The sequence below is a fragment of the Hetaerina americana genome, unplaced genomic scaffold (genome assembly GCF_022747635.1).
Source record: "Hetaerina americana unplaced genomic scaffold, ioHetAmer1.1.p SCAF_2, whole genome shotgun sequence".
NCBI lineage: Eukaryota > Metazoa > Arthropoda > Insecta > Odonata > Calopterygidae > Hetaerina > Hetaerina americana.
Window position 1 is genome coordinate 57,842,633 of NW_027286763.1, and position 19,431 is coordinate 57,862,063.

Here is a 19,431-nt window from a genome sequence, read left to right on the forward strand (position 1 = left end):
CAACCAACATATTTCCCGATATTGTCAAATCTATGGAACAGATTAATACTGTGATCCTGGATCAAATAAAAAAAGTCTTAAATCCTAGGCCACAATATATTATACTGGCACACCCATTAATCCAAAAATATTAAATGAATTAAATAACTACAATGAGCATAGGAAAATAAAATAAAGGCAATTTTCAAAGTTCAAAACTATTTTCTCAATAGATAATATATATTTTCATTCAAATGCTGCATCATACACTTTTGCTAATCACAAAACTGCCTTTTGCTGAAAATTAACAACAAACAAAAGTGTACTTCACCTCACCATATGTCAAAGTTACAAAAATATTTACAGTACTCCACTTTCAGAGTAGGGATCACAATGCTTTATTCAGCACACTTTCCATTATCAGTACACTTTGCCAATTCCAAAAGCGTTATTTTCTTAAATGCCTTCTTATAAACAGCAACAGGCTACCTATAATCAATGTTTACCTTAATCTTACAAAATATTTTGTAATTAATAAAGCACTTCTCACATGTAAACACTTCAGTCTAAAGTAAATTAAATAAACACTATCTCATCAAAAATCAGCTCTATCAATAGGAAAAACAGAAATCATACTTCTAAAGAATCAAATCTTAACAAGTTAAGAAGTTCTAAATGCAGATAGCTTCCCTTTAATCCATTCTTTTATTTTGGCTTATTATTGGTATGAATTACCCATGCAACATGTGGAGTGTTCATTAAATTGTTGCATATTACACATCTACCATTAGCACTGTTACCTGCAGTACCTGTTCACTATATCAGTGCACAAGTCTATTTGAGCCGCCCCTGATTAATCCAAGTGCTAGGCAAGTATATTGAAAATTCTGTATATATATATATATATATATTTGCACTTCCTTGAAAAAGCATTGGAAGATTAAGATAATAAGCCCACTTTTAGAAAGTATGTACAGGTACAAAAATCAGGAATGGAAATGAATGAAATGATATTAAAACTGCGATTGTGACATGAAGTGAGCAATGTTTCCAATTGAGTTGGACACTTTTCAAACTGGATGTTGATGCCACATTAGAAGTGCACACCTAATGCAGCCATGAACACAAAGCATCTGAGGTTTTCAGTGAAAATTAACTTGATTCACTCGAGAAGCAAATTAAAGCTTTAACATCCACACTCAGCTTGTAATTACTGTTTATGGGGATAAACCTGAAGCCATCCCAAAATGTGTAGATCGCATCAACTCAAGAGTAGCATTAATACAGTTAGGCCTTGTAGCTTTAACCCATAATCTCTCAAATGGAAATTAAGGTACAACTCAGCTGATTATTCAAATGTGACCCTCATAATAAACGAGGAAGACTGAACTTGCCCAGATGAAAAAAAAAAGAAATCCAGTCTTGAATGATAAAATACTGCGACAATTCCCATACTTGAGTACTTCAATTCTTGATCACATGACTCTCTGTATTTGGGAAAGAATAAAATAACCATCAATTCTTGAGGCTTTCGAAATTATAAATGGAAAAAAAGAAGTGTGTCACAATATTTTGCCATTTAGAACAAAGAGTGATATGGAGCATCTCTTTGGCTCTTCACTTATTTCACTTGGAGGCAGCCGATGCACCATCCCCACTCCCACCAGCCTCCTTGCCAACATCAACTGCCTCAGATTCATCCTCGGTGGCCTCATACTCAACTTCCTCCTCATCTTCCTGATCCAGGCAAAGGAGCCTCCGTAGTATTGTATTGACTGGAGCAAAAGCCTTGGCATATCCTGCTTCTGTCAGGTGTAGGTAGTCATACATGTCTAGGTGACTAATTGAGTCATCTTGAGGCTGAACAAAGCCCTCTGAAGAGTCAACCAAATGACAATCAGTAAGGCCTGAAATGCTTTCCTTGAGTATCTGGTTTACCCTCAAGTTTCTTTCACGCAAATGGTTTGGAAACTGACCCCTAGGCAAAAGAGACTGAAGAAAAAATTAATTAATATGTGAAAACATTACCATCAATGACACAATAAGAATTTTTTATCATACATATTTTAGAAAGCGAGAACCAATTTTTAATTTTCAACGGTTATTAACGCTACCAAAAAGAATTGATAAACAGATCTTTGTGAGTAAAAATGCCAAATTGTTACAAAAAATAAATGGTGCATCAATCCATGTACTTGGCTACTTGGAAATTCACTCCATTATTTGATCATATTTAAATGGGCTGATTATGAATACATTTAACAAAAAAATCTTCAACATCCTGAATATTTCTGAATTATTGCTCTGTATCGGATGACAACAGCTGGGCAAGGATCGGCAATTTATGTCTTTTAGTCATGATGGATAACTTCATTGAGTGGGAACTGGTTAAAGAACTGATGAGAGAAATGAAAGTCTCAACCTTCCTTCAACAAATATTTAAACTGAAGCTGCTGTTTTTCTTTACGTTTGCCTCTTTTCCCAGTCACCTAGTACTGAAATTGCTTCTGTGAGATGTTAGTTTTTTAAAAGCTCAGGTGCTTTTCAGCTAAAAGCAGGGAGGAGACTTGATCGTTTATTTCAAAATCTTGGAAATTAACTGGGTTAACGGTCCAAAATAACAATTTAAGGGCTTTTGGACATGCCATCAAATTATATTGATTTTCCTTATACTGAGTACTTATAATTTCATGGTAATAAATAGTAACTATGTCATTAGTTCCCTTAAAAGACTGTTCTTCTAATACATGGTTGCAGTATATTTCCTCAATGCAAAGGAAATACATAAATGCTTTTTGATGGATTTAAATTTATTTTGATGGATGAAAAAAATTATAAATTGCACTAAAGAATGTCAATCATGCACAATTTGTCAATGCCTCTCCACTGAACTAGATCCAACAGAGTTTAGACATGAATGATAAATTTTACTGCCCATGAAAATTAAGCACACCAGGAAATTTTTCAGTTCTAGGAACCAGAGAAAAACAACTGGGAAATATTTTGAGTTTGAGATTTGGTCCTACAAAGTTCCTCAAAACAACTACAATATTCCCCAAATTACACAAAGATACATGAAAAATCATAATAACCTCAGAGAGAACTTTCAGTATGCATCAGGATATATAGAGTCCTAAGACAAAAATTCACAATGGTGAAATAATAATGAAGTACTATGGCACACTACCACTATGGGTGCGATCAACCTTCAACAGTGAGCTGAAAAGAGGTGATATTGGATATGAGCAAAATCTGAAGCCTATAATGGGAGACTATATATTGTATAACATTGCTAACCTCCAGGACCACTGTGATAACCTACGATGAAAACTCAAAACAAGCAAATTTGACTCACTTGTGCTAACACAGACTTCTGGTAAACCGCTCAATATGATTATCATAAAACAAAATAAAACTGATTGTTGGGCCATCTCAAAATTAATTAAAATAATTGAGAGACCAGAGCATGATCAAATTATAGTCTCAAAGACAAAATTCAAAGCTAATTAATTCACATTTGTTTCTCTTATAATTTTCAAAATTCATGGCAAACTCATGGTTGAGTGACCACTTTATAATAGATAAACCTGTAAAATTAGATCATTTTTAAATGATGACAAAGACAAGTGATACAAGTAACAGGTGGATTCTATGAAATGCCCATCTGGGTAAGCTACCTGATGCACCAGCATTTTTACACACTTATACATGTCCAATCAGAGCAGCAATGACCCCAATACTTGAATTTTTCGAAGATTTGAATACTCGATCTAACTTAATGATGAATAAGGTAAATTTCAGACTAAAAAATATGTTTCTGAAAGATTATTTGATGTCAGAATCATTCAGATACAACCACAACATGGAATAGCATACATCATGTATTCTATGTACACCTTAAAAAGAAATATCTAAAACAGAATGGAATTAAAATCACCTCTGTTTTCCGGTACATTCAGAAGTTTAAATGTAGAAAATACTTATACTATTTATGTTACTAATACTAAATAACTGATCAAGGAAGATTCTTAGAAATACTTACACATACAACAACTTGAGCTTGAGATTGTTTTTGGCGAACTACCTTTACAATTTCTAATATTCCTTCAGCAATTTGATCTGGGTTGTGTCCGTGGTTGTTTGTACCAACAAGCACCACCACTATCTGCAAAATAATATCCTTCATAAGAAATTAAAACACACAAACTTTGAGTTGGGTAAATAGAGCTTTTGACAATCCAACAATGGATAAATTGAAAAAATACATCTCAAAATTTGCCAACTCAATAATAATAATAATAATAAACAATTTTTACTGCTCTGGGAGCAAAGTGCCTTGGAGCAAAATACATGTTACATGAGGCTTTTGATCTCAACTCAATCTACTTAATGCTTGAGACACTTGGCCAAATTGATCATTATTTAAAATACGTGTATACCGAAGACTGGCGGATTTAGCTCATCTGATTTACAAAAAGTATATTAATTTAATAATTTGTCTAAATTCTGAAATGGGGTTACTCTAATACAATATAGAAAATTAAACAAGCATATTTTTTCTTGTTTGGACTATTTCTGTAATGGATTTATTTCACAATTAAAAAAATGAAACATGTCAATTTATGTTAACCATAAAAGGTCTATTAAAAAAATCATGAAAAATTAATGCATTAATACAGTATATCATTAATTCATTACCTTAGGGCTTATGCCCTCCAATTCTCCATTCTGAACTCTCCAAAGTACATGCTGAGTTTGGTCACCACCAATTCCAAAACAAATAGCATGCATAGGTGCAAACCAACGATTCCAGGCATTTGTGTGAGAAAGATGTGTTATCAGAGAGTCCCCAATAAAAAGGACTTCTGGTTCTTTTTCTTTTGTCTCTGCCAAAAATCTCTTGTGCTGAAAACAATAAATGGCAACTTCAATTTTACAAAGTACGTAATAAAAATCAAGTAAACATTAGAGTAAAAATGTGACTCCAGGCTCATTATCACCTGCTACTTTGCAATTGAACATAAATGCGCCCTTGGTTTAAACAGATTACAATTACATTTGACTCCACAAAGAAGGAAACAATTACAAAGGATGTGCTCCAATGTTTACACTGTTTCATGTCTATGAACAACACAATGTTACCATACTGAAAAACAAAGAGCCTTTTGGATTGAACTCTCTAATACTGATTTTAGAGTACCATCACAACTCCAAACACCCTCACCTCAATAAAGGACATTACATCTGTCCTGCATCTGTGTACCGCATACTTGTATTACAGACTAGAGTTAGATGAACTATAAGTAAAAGACAGTGTTATCTATGTCATGTGGTCTACAGTCTAGGGGCAAAAGTCTATGATGATTAATGTCAAAATAAATCTTTGTAAATCCATATGAAAAATAAACTTTAAGGTGACCCAGGTTTTACTGTGGTGCAGCATCACCAGGCAAAGAAGTTACATCCATACAGGCGTATATACACATATATTGCCTGTAGGGATGGATTAGAAATTGGGATAAGGATGGGTTGGTTGTAAAAGGAGGGGTATTACACCGAGTTTGACTGCCAATTGGATAGTTAGGGACAAAGGAAGGGCTGGCAGGGAGGGGGGGGGGAGTCAAGAGTAGTGCATCAAGGGAGGTGGGCTCCTCTGAACTGAGACCCATGCATTTTGCCACCCCAAGGAGAGGAAAAGGAAGCGTCATTCACAAATGGGCTGTTTTCACCAGTTTTTAAGAATCTCCTCCCACAGCCCAAGAATGTCTAGCTGTGCCACTTTGTTTTCAAAATAAAGAATCTGAGGTGTGAAATAACTGGTGGGTTGGTTTTCTGGTAGATATTTGGCCAACAGAGAACATGAATCATTCTTCTTGAAGCAAAACTTATGTTCCCAAATCCTTTATTTGAACTTTCTCCCAGTTTGCCCGATATACATGGCTGGGCATCCCCGACACCAGTTCGTAGACTGCACTTTTGTTGAGTTTTTCAACTTAACTAAGATTAATTACATGGAAAAGGTCATATAATAGCAATTTTCAAGAATGAATGAAGTTGTCGTCTATTATTATTATTAATATTCTATCAGTTAGGTAGGCTTGGGTATGACACAACCTAACCATTATCATACTTCTAAACCTAACCAAACACAACATTGTAACATGCTACAATTAACCCTTCTCCATTTCCTCATACTTAGTGCCTCTTTTCATTCAATCTAACACGCTTCCTGTTTTCCTTTGCCTGCCCAACATCCTCCCCTCTCTCAGTCTTTAAAATTCCTTCGCCAGTCATTATTACAATGAGTGGGTGTTACTATGCAAAATAATAATAGGGTGACAACATGACTTCAACCTCAAGAGGCTAGAATTGCAAAATGCAATGATATAAAATAGTGGAATGATAAAGCGAAGCAGACATACTTTCATTTGTTAGTTAGACCAAACATCTAACTCTGCAGGGAGCATATGGGATTTACCTAAGAATTCAATCATTCAGGAATTGAATCAACAGGAATAAAACCTTCCAGAGTTTCAAAATGATCATGAAATGTAGCAACACATTTGAAAAAGATTATGAAAGGGGTATAGAAAAAACAATTATATAAATGGAGCGAATAGAAATGAATGAGTCAAGTAAAGGGCAATTGGCCATGGAAAACAAGATTTAAATTAAAGACCACAAAAAGGTGCAACCTCAACATCATCATCTCCTGAACATGGAGATGTGTGTAGGAGATTAAATTGAAAAGACAATGCAGATATACATCTTAAATTGAAGGTGGGTAGTGAACTGAAAAGCCAAACTTAATAAGTGAATTTGATTCAATATTATAATATGAAATTAAATTTTTAATAGGAGAAATTTAGTTTTGCCATAGCATAATAAAATAAAAGGTAGTTTGATGATATTTTCTCATTTTGCAGCCTTATTTGATGGATAAGCAAGATGAATATTGACAGAGAATCTCATACAAAATCTCATTGTATTTAGCTTCATGATAAGGTAGTAAAGGGTACAAATACAAACAATAGCTGTGTACTATCACCATTCCCAATTTAAAACATGCATACTTAAATTACCCGAAGGCACATCAAGAATAATAAAAAAGAAATATCAGTTGTAAAAATATGGTAGTACTTAATTTTCAAAGGGAGTTTTTCACCACATGACAGGACAGATTGGAATTTATTGAGCCGGCAGGATATCTGTTTCCTACCCTCTAACTTGAATACAATTGTAACCAACTACATTTTACTACATCAGGCACACTAAATGGAATACAAAAAACTAATGATGGGAGTAGAAAAGAGAATTTGATCACTTGGTCTCTCTGGGTGGTGGTGGCTTCTTCAGGGATGACTCCCATCTGCCATGAAGAGGATTAAACAATAGGTTTTTCAGTGGTTTTCAGTTAGACCAGATGAATACTAATACCAAGCATACTCCTTTTTTTTACTCTTTTCCCTAAAAATGCAATCCATAGCACATTACCCATTAATTCCTAATAAGGTAAATGGCCTTGACAGGAGTTTCTTTCACAAAAACAAAAAGTATATTAACAGGTAAGTCATACCGTATGATTCGACAAAACAGTAGGTAGCACAAAGTGTTGGAATACTAGCCTAACCTAAGCATTGTGGGTAAATATGAAGCACTCATAAAAAGAATGTCATGGCATTCTTGAATGTCACTACCTTACTAGGGTGATTAACATCAGCTTTCATGGAATCACAAATTGTGATAGCTAAAATTAGTATCAAAATATGTTACAAACCAGTGATGGATTATATTCCCTTTGTCTGACTTAAGTGCTCTAATACGCCGCTATAGAAGGGTGAAGTTAAATTGATATCTATGAAATTTGTACAAGTCTTCGTTTTGATTGCGCTATCTTCAATCTGGAGGAATATCAATTTCGTATACAATCAATCTCTACTAATCAACTAATAAATGCAGATTATTCTTGGGTGCTCCCACACATTCCTGTGTCAACCCATCTAACGTTGGCAAATACTGACCGCAAAGGTCTTAACTGCATTATGAGTCACTTAATATACACTACCACTAAGATACACCATATGCAAAGTCATAAAATCACAGAAAAATATCAGATATATATACATATATACCAACTTTAGCCTTTTAAGAGCGGAATATATCGTTCTCAAGTTCTACGATAACCAGATTTTGGCATCAGAGAAAATAAGAATCCTCAAGAGTGGTCTATTTCCATATATTTCATGGAAACAAGCCATTAAAACCTAGCATTTCACTTTCTGACAAAATTACACACACAAAAATTTAAAATACACTCCCAAATAAGACATCACGAGGCAAAGAGTAATTTTACTCCCACAGATTGCACGGACAAAATTACCTATCACTTCATTAACAAAAGTAATAGAGCAACCTTTATTTCATAGAAAATCGATTGATCTTATTAAATCGAGTACAACCAAATGTAACTGGTTTACAAACTACTGAAGATGTTAATGCTCCGATTGCACTGATCCACACATTTTTAGGATGTAGAATGGCCCATCGTGGAGGAATTTCAAGTACAGACTTTCGGTCAAGTCTTCGATGCTCATTAAACCAAAATTGGTAGGCAAAAGGAAAAATAAGTGTACAATTGAAACACAAAATTTTTACCGTCCACTAAAGCAATACTAAGAAAGCCGGTTAACATTGGGAATGGTAACAGAAGGAAACTTGTTACATACACCATGTGACGTATTGTAAATTTATGGACGCAGTTCAATACAATTGTAAATGAACCTTGATTGGGGCTATAAAACAATCTCACATTCATAGAATAATCTTACTGAAATATGCCGCTTAAATCTAATATGTAGAATACAAATACAGTTGTCCAAAGTGGTTTAAAATGCAAAAAATGTCAGCCATACCATACTCATCCATCTTCCATCTCCTTGGATGTCTTCAGGCTGTGACGGTGTAGACGCTGGATTCATTCTGCGGATAATATATAGATAGCTAAACTAATGAGTGAAAGTTGAACAATACCCTCTTCCGTGATAGAAGCGATTACATGACATTAGTGGATGAAATTGCGGATGGCTTGCCGGCTTTAACGACAGGAACGGGTATGCTTTGGACAAGGAACGAGAATCATTCAGCTTGAAAATACGAATAAATGGCGAAACAAAATATTGTAAACATGTAGCAGTAATATTTATTTGCGATACATAGTACGGTTTAAGCCTTGTACTTTGATAGAACAATATTTAAAAATTCATTCTTGGAAAACAGATATTTTTACATTTAACTAAGGAACGATACTACACATGGAACGACCTTCATGGAATCCTACTCTCCTCAGGGGATTTGTCGGAATCGAGCTAAAATAATATTCTGTAAAAGTGATTTTTTAAATAACTCTTAAAAATATTTTGTCTATAAAAACTAATTTAATTTTTAAAATTGATTTTGATGATTTAATATCTCATTATATGCGTTAAGATTATTTTTTGTTGCTATCTGATTCCGAAACCCATTCATTCCTTCAGCTGCATAGCTGAGGAGACTGGGAGGGAACGCCCGCCATTAGTGACGATGAGTGACACCTATGAAACCTGCCAGTCAACTGTCGCTGGTGTTGTTTAGTGTGCAGAAGCTGAGACAGGGACAATCGGCAGCTTCTATTTATTTTGCTAAATGGTTGCAAAACTCCGCAGTTGCGTATGGTGTTCAACTAACGTTTACTGACATTTCAAATATTGCTGTCTGGAAATATTAATTGTGAAAGAAGTGGACCGGTGCTGTTGAAGTTTTACGAATGGTTTTGTCGCACGCAGTTTCATTGCCTGAGCTACGGAAGACTGGAGCGTGGTGGTGCGTATTGCCTGTGTGCCTTTTCAACTTGTCCGCATGTATTTCAAATTACAGCGCGGGACCCATGAATCAATCCCGCGCTATGGTATCGCTTGATATATATCTGTCACGCTCGAAATTATCGAAGTGTTGTCATGAGAAAGTATATTAATCATGAGGAGGATTCAATTCATGGTTGAGCTTACGTTTAATTGTTACCAGAAAACGGATTAAATTATTTTGTGCGGGCTATGGTTTCTTTGCTCGTACTTTTCGGTGTTTTTTTTCCTTATTCGTCGAACCTCATTTTTTTATGATATGTATATCTTTTTTACAACGAAAAGTATTTTTGCATGCTCAATATTGGATTGCCTTTTTGTTTTCCAATTCTTATACATTATGAGGCCGGTATATCTTTTTCCCTCTTACGAAATAATAGCATTTGCTCCTAAGCAGATGGAAATGTCGCCTTACGTACATTTGTAATCGCTGTAATTGATCAACTTTGCAAAATATAGGAGAAGTTTTAATTTTTTGCCTTCTGCCTGGATTAATGATTGTGTATTTTATTCTAATTTCAATTGCTCATACCGGGTAATCGAAGCCATGGACTCGCTTTGAGGTAAAAGCAGGTACTCTCCGACTCCGGTACCTCCGAGCTGAAAATTTCAGTTAATACACAAAAACTGATTGTTTTCTCTTTTCTGTTATTCTTCTGAATTAATTTCTACGCTCCTCAAATCATGAAGTGATAATGTGCGATATTCCTCTAGGTACTGCAGATGTCGATGTCATTAATAAATTGTGAAAAAGACGTACATGTAGTTAGTTTTCAACACGTTTCCAAATCATGTGAATCAAATGTTTTCGCACGAAGATGTACATTTATAACCCTTTATTTATATTTTTATATTCCTTTCTCTTTCCTTGAATGTCTTATTCAATGAACAATAATTGAAAGTTTTAAATAGAATGACGGTCATCCTCCACGAATGGAGAATTACCTGGTTATTAGTGTAAGAGAGCTTAATTTTTTATTTTGTTTCTATTCATTTTATTTTACCCACTGGATAATATTTACTATAAAAGTTTCCAAAAATTGATAAACGAGATTTTAATTTGGTGGTTTTAGTTTTAAAGTTCCGTGTAGAAAAACAAGGACGGATTCACAGAAATAGGTACAGTTTTTGTTGCTGTTTATCCGGATATCTTTTGATGTTAACACTTGGCGGATTGTAGGAACTAATAGCAGTCTATAACGAATTAAAATAATTTTAACTTTTATGGACAATTTTTTTGCGTAGGATTTTTGATAACATTCCTTATGATTCATCACTAAACTATAAATAAATTTGATGTCCCCAGTTTCCTCTACAGTGCTGTTTAAATTAAACTAAAGCGTTTAACTTAAACGCTTTCATTTAACTAAAAGGTTAATTTCATCACTCTAGAGCATTTTGTTTCATTCTTCGAAAGTTAATATTAGCATGTTACATGCATAGTTTCGGCAGAAGTATTTTTAGCCGGTGATATAGTAATTTAAAGTGTGTTAGATAAAGATATTACCCTATCAGCCTCGTTTTGAGTGCTTAAGCGTAGTTTGCTACCTCCTATCGTCTTCACAATTTAATTCCCTTGGTCGGGTTTTGCCCTTTTCTTATTATCTTCTTTTCGTTGTCCCCCACACTCTTTTGAGTCTCGTTGCCATAAATTCTCATAAATGATGCGTGGAAAAAATCTTAGCAACTTGCCAGTCGTTTTATGCGAACAAATTTCCTTGTATGAAAAAATTGATTCGCTGCGCGATTTTCCTATTTTCAAATTTATTTTATTCAATGTTCAAGTTTTCCCAGTTTTATAGAAAAAGTCAATTTTATCCATTATCATCAGAATATGCAGCATGCCAAGATAGGTGTTTAATGTACAGTGCATCCAAATGTCTTTAGGTATGCATTTTACAATATTGTTGAAAATAAAATTGCAAAATTGATGTATTTACCAAGAGCACATATTCTTATCAACTTAACCAAGCGAAATTAGAAAATAGATGTAATTAAGTGAAATCATTCCTACCTAGTTCGTCTCCCAAGAGTTATCGCTGAAATCATTTTAATATTAAAAAGCTTGTTTTCATTTTGATCTGCACGTATTTAGTAATTTACCCATGATTATCTTTCTATTAATGGAATGACAAAACTCCGGTTGCAACTCGTTCGTTTTTGTTTTCTGAGATCTTATTCACACGTACCATAGTAACCTATTAATTTTCGTCCCTCATTCCTGCAACGTGCATGGTAATTTGAATTATAAATTTATTGGTAACAGCCGTATTGTATCAAACTATTTGTTCGTGAACGTGAATAATTATACCCCGTTGCCCTAATAGTTGTCCCGCAGTGTTCATCCTCGACTTGAGTGCAGTAAGGTTCGTTTCATAAACAGTTTTCGTTGATGACATTGTTAGGCTGAATTAAAATGTTGTTCGACTTTAATTTTGTGGAGCTAATTTACGTTGTATGTCCTATAGTATTTGCTCCCACTGAACTGACCTGAGCTTCGAAGTTACCGTCGAATATACTAAGGTATTGATAGAAATGAGCTCTTACGGCTAGTAGTATATAATAAATTTGAAACTCCAATAGCCGTAAACAGTTTACCTTTCTAAACAAAGTGAAAATGAAATTAATTGGCTAGCGCCACAAGTCAAAAAGGGTAAAGGTAAAAAAGGAAAATGAGGTAGGTAAAAGGGGTAAAAGGTAAAAAGGAGAGGATAAGAAAGGTGAATACGAATACGCGTATTTCGGCCACAAAGTAGCCCTCTTCAGCGTACTGAAGGGTAATCGTCACTACAACACAAGTCGAAGCTCACTTCGATCGTCAATGTATGTAATTATTTGGTCTTGTTAAAATGACGATAAACTGGCGAATGCCACAGAAACCGAACGGACACTACCATGATATTACGTTGTCTTCAACGATTCATTTGTTGGAGGATAATAGGAGTAGTTATTTTTCGTGGAAGCCAACCATAATCATATACTAGTTGCGCCAAGCCTGGAGAATCAGAATATTTTCAACTTAGGGAATTAGTTATATTATTTTAGTCGAGTAGAAGATTGGATCGAAGAGGCTCAAAGTGAGTGGGATATTTTCTTGGTTTATGCTTTCCTAGTAGCTTGCTGCTATATTCCCTAGTTCACAATCCTACGCGTATTCTCTAATTAATTATATAACATTTGTGATGTCGTGTGTCCTGGCGGAGACAAGTGCATTTTTTTTTTACAGTCGCGCCGAATTTTTCCACCGCATTCTCTCATTTCAAGTGTTTCACTTATCTCACTGCTAACAAGGTTATGCAATCGTCTAAGTGCAGCATTCATTTTTGCCCATGGATTTTCTATCACTTAGCGTTTCCCCTGCTATCATTTAATGTTGACTAGGTGTGAAGGCTTCGGCTGAAATGCATATCCTTGCCATACTCGTTTCTTTATCGTAGAATTTTTAATACCTTCGGGTGCAGTAGTAAAGGGCGTGAAAATGATTTTATTTCGCAGATCTCGTTAATAGTCTTTAAGTTTAATAGTTATGCAACGTAAAATAGATACAGCCATCCGCAAGATAATTGAAAATATTGAACATGGTTGTTGTTTTTTTTAAATTAAGCCCGAGGCCATTCGCATTGTATGGCTTATTACAGCTTATAATGAATGCCATCACGTAAATTGGGTCTCGATAAAACGTCTCTTTTCCCCTGAAATTTGCATTGCGCTCAATTGAAGTCGCGGTGTGAGCGCTTTCGCGCTATTGCTTATTTTTCTTCAATCTTCATTTCATACGCGAAGGAATTCCCGTCACTAGAATAATTCCTCAATGTCTTGCCATTATTTGCCCGTTTAACGAAGATGTAAGACGTCGCGGTTTATCCGGACACATACTGCGTTGCTTTACTAATTTGGTTAAAGACGTGAAAGAGAAGCGACGGAATGGAAACGCGGAATTTCTCTCGTGAACCAACTGGCCGGAGAAACCTTAGGCATTCCGAACGGAAGGGTCCTCGTTAATTAGCGGAATCGAGCCGGCTCCCTGCCTCACTTTCATTTCAGCCGAACGATATTGTACGTCCTTACTCGTTCCTTTTCCCACCCGTCGGGCCTCGGGGAGTGAGCCCAAAGTTGCGACGGAGTCCGCGGCGAACGGGAGTGGGCCGTGAGAGCCCTCCGCGTTTACGGGGAAAGGGGCGAGGAATACGGCAGGCAGTGACGGGGTAGAAAGTGAGAGGGAGAGAGAGAAGACGTGGGTGGATGCAGGGGGGAGTTTGAGGGAACGGGGGGGCGTGGAGGGAAACGAGTGATGGGGTTATGGCGGGCGGGAGGGAGGGAAGGTCAGGAGGGGTGTGTGCTTTATTGCCCATTGAGAGAGGTAATGCGCCAGTGGCAGTCAGGGAGGAGGAGACGGTCCTCTCTTTGAAGAGAGGGAAGTCGAGAGGTAGGAGGGTGGGGTATATCCATGAAGTGAGTGAGGGGTTGTTTCAGAGGGAGGGAGATAGTGTGTGTGTGGACTTAGCACGGGATCCCATCTGCGCCCACGTGGTCTTGGGCGCAGGCCCCATGGACCTCCCCCTCTCTCTCCTTTTCCCCTCCGCCCCTCACGTCCGAATAGGAGGGGAGGGCGTGGCCTGTTGGCGGCGCTCCCGGCTCTCCTCCCCGCGGGGGTCGGCGCTTCATTCCGTTCCCCGCCACCGGAGACGGCGAATATTGTCTCGCGACTCGAAAAGTCTCCCTCCCGGTCCCGCTTCCTCCACTTCCTCGAGCCGACTCCTCCTCCAGGGTAGTCCACGAGTTGTGTCCTCCCGGAGCCGTCGACGCTCCGAGTCACACTCACTCTCCCGTTTCTTCCTCTTGTGTGTTTCCCTTCTCCATCAATCCCTCAACTTCCCTCGCGATTCTTTCCCTAAATATTTTTTTTTTAATCGTGCGGATATCTTTTGGTTTCGTTTTTCAATTCCCCCGCCAGCATTCTGGCTCCCGCCCTCACTTGACTGCCCTCGCTACGTGCACACAAACGAAACGCGCCGGGCTTTCCCTCCGGTCCGGTTCCTTGGCGGCTTCCCTGGTATTTTTATCTTTCTTTTCGTCTCCCTCACTCACACACAAGGACGGCGGCGTTGTGCCTCGTCCGCCCCCCCTCTCTTCCTACCACTTCGCTTTTTAAACGTTTCCCTCTCCATTCCTCCCAGCACTCTTCGACAGTCATTACTCGCTTAATTGCCTCCCGGGCCGTTCCTGGTTTTTTTTCTCCTCCTCCCCCGTCTCGAACCGTTCTGGTGCGCGCCTAACATTTCTTTTTTTTTTAATCTCGTCTTTACGCTCCCACTCGCTCCTTTTGTTCAATCGCTCGAAAACCGTTCGGGTTGGTGCCCACGACCACGCTTTTTTTCTTCTTTGGTCGGTCGATTCGATTTGCATACTCGTTGTCGCCCGATGTCATTCGTTCCACGTCGGTCGCCGGTCGTAGGAGATTTTCTGACGAGGCCTCTCTCTTGGGCGGAGAAAAAATCGTCCGCTCCAAAAGGAGGAAAATAGGGGGTGGGGAACAGATAGACGGGATTCCGCGACTTTCCCTCCCGCGCACGCGTTTAGAATTCCTCGGCGCGTGTCCCGGGCGCGGCGGCGACGTGGAGTCAGTCGTTCCTCGCGTCTCGCGGAGTTCGCCGGCCTGGTGGATTATTTTTGGCGAAGGGAATGATGTCCGGTTCTCCGTGTTTCTAGCAACCACCGCGTCGCTTGCCCCCTTCACCCCTCCCCCACGAGGTCACCACCCGTCCGCCTCCTCTCCGCGAGGTGAGAAGGCGCTCCCCCGTGTCTTCTTCCCCATCACTACTCACCGGGCGTTACTCGTTTCTGTCAGGTTCTTCGGGATACACAAGGAAGCGCTCTCACGGGCGTCATCCTAGAGGTACTCCCCGCGCTAATGCAACCTGCTCGCAAGTACGCAGTTGTTCTTTTCTTTAGCGGCGGCCCATCAATGACGAGTGCGGTTGGTAACTAACGCCCCCTCCTCGTGTTCTTTCGTACGATTTTTTTCGTGTGCGTGGTGGTAACGCTTCCGTCCGAAGTGCGGCGTCGTTTAGGGAAGCAAGCCCGGCATGGCATCGTAACTGTTTCTTTTTTTTAATTTGTAACCAAATATCCATTTGCTGTCTACTTGTTTGTGGGGACGGCCAAGAGGATTTTTTTAGTTTACACTCGCTTGCATGCACAATTTCATTGCCACAACTCACTTTCCGTTGTTTTTTTATTCAAAAACTCCGACTCTCTTGCCTCTTTATTCCCTCCTCCGTCGCCCATCCATCAACGTCTCCCCTTCCCGTGATCGGCTCTAAAGACGTAAGAAGAAGTGGTGTGGTTGTTGGGAGAGGCGGGGGAGAGAGAAATCCTACTTGGTCGGTCCATCCCGAGAGTGTTGTCAGCTGTCTTCGTTTCCCTCCGGAGTTGACGTGGAGGGTGGTCGGGCGGCGCTCCGCTCCTTCAATGGAGATCTCCGCCACGTGCTGGTGAGTAGCGCTTGATTTGTGTGTGCTGGCGGCGAGGCTTTTCCGAGGAAGGTGGATGGATCGTGGGAGATTGAAGGAGGTGGCGGCGGCGGCGGGGGGGGGATGGAGGGGGCGGGGCATGCGGAGAAACGCGACCGGAGTGGTGACGTGATTCACTTAAACTGCAATTTGCCGGTTGATTCCGCCGTCTATCGCGCGCTGAGTGATGGCCGTCCATCGCCGATTCACCGTTCCGCCGCCGCCTGCTCCATGGCCATTATCCTCCGCGTACGATTCGAAGATTGGTTTCTGCGGCCCGCCTCCTTTTCCCTTTTCACTAGAGTCAATCCTCTCTCTTCCCGCAAACCACCTTTTGTCATACTGGAATTTTTGTTATCCGCCACACAGTAGTAGCCGTTATAAATCTAAGAGACTTATCTGTGTTTAATTCTCCGTATTGCCACAAGTCAACTATATTCTTTCTTCCTCCGCTTCGTGATGTTTGTTATTTTATCTCTACTTCTATATTTGTAGATTCTTTCTCTTGGTAACAGATTTAGTAGGACAATTGGCTGGGATAGTGGTGTTAACTTCATCGCAATGCTCTATAAATATTGTGTATTTTAGTTTTCGCCTGTCGATTGTGATTAGCAATGTATCACACTTCCCTAATCAGTGTTTATCCTCAAAAGTCATGGGCGTAGTTATTTTGTAAACATACGGCCAGGTCGTTGGCATATGTGGAATTTGTAGTAGAAGATATATCCCATGTTTATGGTTGTCTTCCAATTCGGGGAGGGGCTATGTGTGTGTGCCCTGTCTCAAAGTGGTTAATGTGACTTTGACCGAGGAGGCTCATTAGTAATCCCAGAACTCTGGAATATCGCATGGCATATTTTGGACACCCTTTAAATGTCTCAGATTTGGGAGACTACAATAAATGAGGACATCACCTTTCATTAAGAAAGGTACACTCAATTTAATGTCTTGTTGGACAGACGTCTGCAATTTTGTAGGATCTGAAGGCAATTGAAAAATACCTCCCACCGCCAGGATTTGAACCTGAACCGAATGGATCCCAATGTGCGAACCGGTCACCGGAGACGTAAGTGTATCACAGCGCACCGCCTGATTGGTACCCCAATTTCAGAGTTTTTCGTTAATAATTCAAGTAATTTTCTCAGCCGTGCCTCAGGTGATGGGTAAAACTTCCTCCTTACTAGGTTCCGTGACTTGGATTGTCGAATCCCTGCTGTCTGAGCTGAGCTTCGGTTAACGAAGGATACTTCGTTTACCTCCAACGTTTAGGATTCTAACACACTACGATCCAACGGTATGTAGTGGGATGTGTCGATTTAGGGCCCATAGTTGTTTCTTCGCGTTTAGAATTGTCTGTCGCTGTTGCCTGTAGTCATTTTTGCCACCTTAGATGTCGGATATTCAAGTATCCAATGTAAGCGATATAAAGCGGCCAAGTCCTGGAATGGTGGTTTTTTTTAATAAGAGCGGCAAAAGCGAATATAATCTAAGTGCATCGCCGGAAGTGTCAGCGACTTCATTTTTTCGGTATGCTGCACTTGGTTATTCTTTCGCTAATTATTGAATCGTTGGCGGGGTGGAAATGTCTTCACTGGAGAGAATATAAATGGATTAATTCTTTTACTAAACTCTATTGGGCGTAAATAAAAAGGTTGTAAATACATTGTGTGCACTTTACAAGGAATCCATTTTTTTCGCGATCGAGTTGTATTCGTGGGATGTGTGTGATTGGGGGTATTTTGAAAAATGACTATAATTTCGATGAGCGTTTCTCGATAGTTGACTCCGGAAGATTGATATCTTGTGATAGACCTCTTTCGGTGGATTTTTCTCTCTTTCATAACCACTGCTCTACCAATTGTAAGCTCAGCGTAATGATTCTTTGATGTTTTGAGAAGGATCATCCATTGCATCATGCTCATTTCATGGTATTTCAGGCTCAGCACCTTTGGTGGGTTTTTTTTTCAGACTATGTGCTGCCTCTTTTCTGCGCGGAGGAAATTTCGTCGAAAAACTTCCTGCCTGGAAGTTTTTTAATTACTCAGTTATTTTGCACTCATTTTGATCTCTCCTTGTGTCTCCATCACGTTTTCTTAATCTTCTGGTTGGAGACCGAGAGATTTGGTTGTGTTTTTTTGGCGTTTCAATTGAGTTAGGAATTTTTTTACTCCGTGCTTTTGTTGTAAAATTCGCATGGTTGTTAAATATGAAAAGGAGGAATCATTCTATTCGCAAATATCTTATTCTTGGGTTGCAAATAAATAGCAGGTGGTACACTCGAAGTTAGCAACTTCAATTCTCTTGCTAATCACAAGGTTGCGGATTCCAGTCTCAGCAAACATGATTACTGCAAATAAAGCATTGGTGGTTCATAATCTTTAAAAATTGATCGTACATTATTTAAGTACACTAATGTTCGCATGATTAAAATACGTTTTATTCGAGAGTTTATGGTGTTTTCACTAGGAAAAACGATAGAAATAGTCTTTTCGCCTCAGACTGTCGTTTAATTTCTCGGTTTGACATTATGTTGACTAAATGGCATTCTTCCAAGCCCTTAATGAATGAACATGCCAATTGGGTTACTACATTCTTGATGGGATATGTGATAAACATCATCCAATGGTGCAATTTGTGTTTGGATGCTGTAGTTCAACTTGATCTCACACTAGATGCGCAACCTTTCTTTGTTTATTCTCAGGCTGTATTGCACGGTCAATCGTCACATTACGGGTTTTTAGGATACTAAATGTCATTTGCATAAGCATCTCATCATTATGCTCAGAATTTATTGCTAAATGAATCGTGATTAACCCCTTATAGTAAGTTAAATATTAAACAATTGTTAAAGAACTGCATATAAAGAACTACGTACTTATGAATGCCATTGAATTTGTGTTGGAATTTTCCTTCAATGGATTTTTCCCTTAAGGATATTAATTCATAATTCTTAGGTTTTGCCCAAAAAAGGATTTGTGTTTTTACACTTAAACCCAATTATCTTCATTGTGGCCATGCATTTTTAATTCGTCATTTGCTGTCTT

General features: G+C 38.6%; 2 protein-coding genes across 2 annotated transcripts in view; one reads left to right on the top strand and one right to left on the bottom strand.

Annotated features, from left to right (window-relative positions):
* Positions 1-209: 209 nt before the first annotated feature.
* Positions 210-9,281, bottom strand: Paf-AHalpha (Platelet-activating factor acetylhydrolase alpha). Its single transcript, XM_071584659.1, has 4 exons — positions 8,892-9,281; positions 4,678-4,884; positions 4,022-4,144; positions 210-1,971 (listed from the first exon to the last, which is right to left on the bottom strand). The coding sequence occupies exons 1-4, from the start codon at positions 8,955-8,957 to the stop codon at positions 1,606-1,608; spliced, it is 762 nt and encodes a 253-aa protein (XP_071440760.1). The 5' UTR covers positions 8,958-9,281; the 3' UTR covers positions 210-1,605.
* A 394-nt stretch (positions 9,282-9,675) lies between these two features.
* The window catches only part of LOC139688305 (uncharacterized), a 455,056-nt gene continuing 445,300 nt past the window's right edge, over positions 9,676-19,431 (top strand). Inside the window, exon 1 of the mRNA XM_071585796.1 lies at positions 9,676-9,837. The gene's annotated coding sequence lies outside the window, so the exon portion shown is untranslated. The remainder of the gene's footprint in view (positions 9,838-19,431) is intronic.

Excerpts from the sequence above, each read along its gene's own strand:
- Paf-AHalpha (XM_071584659.1), bottom strand. The coding sequence starts at position 8,957 with ATGAATCCAGCGTCTACACCGTCACAGCCTGAAGACATCCAAGGAGAT. Across the intron at positions 4,885-8,891 it reads ATGGAAGATGGATGAGTATG|CACAAGAGATTTTTGGCAGA; the intron begins GTATGGCTGACA and ends TATTGTTTTCAG. Across the intron at positions 1,972-4,021 it reads AAGCTCAAGTTGTTGTATGT|TCTCTTTTGCCTAGGGGTCA; the intron begins GTAAGTATTTCT and ends TTTTTTCTTCAG.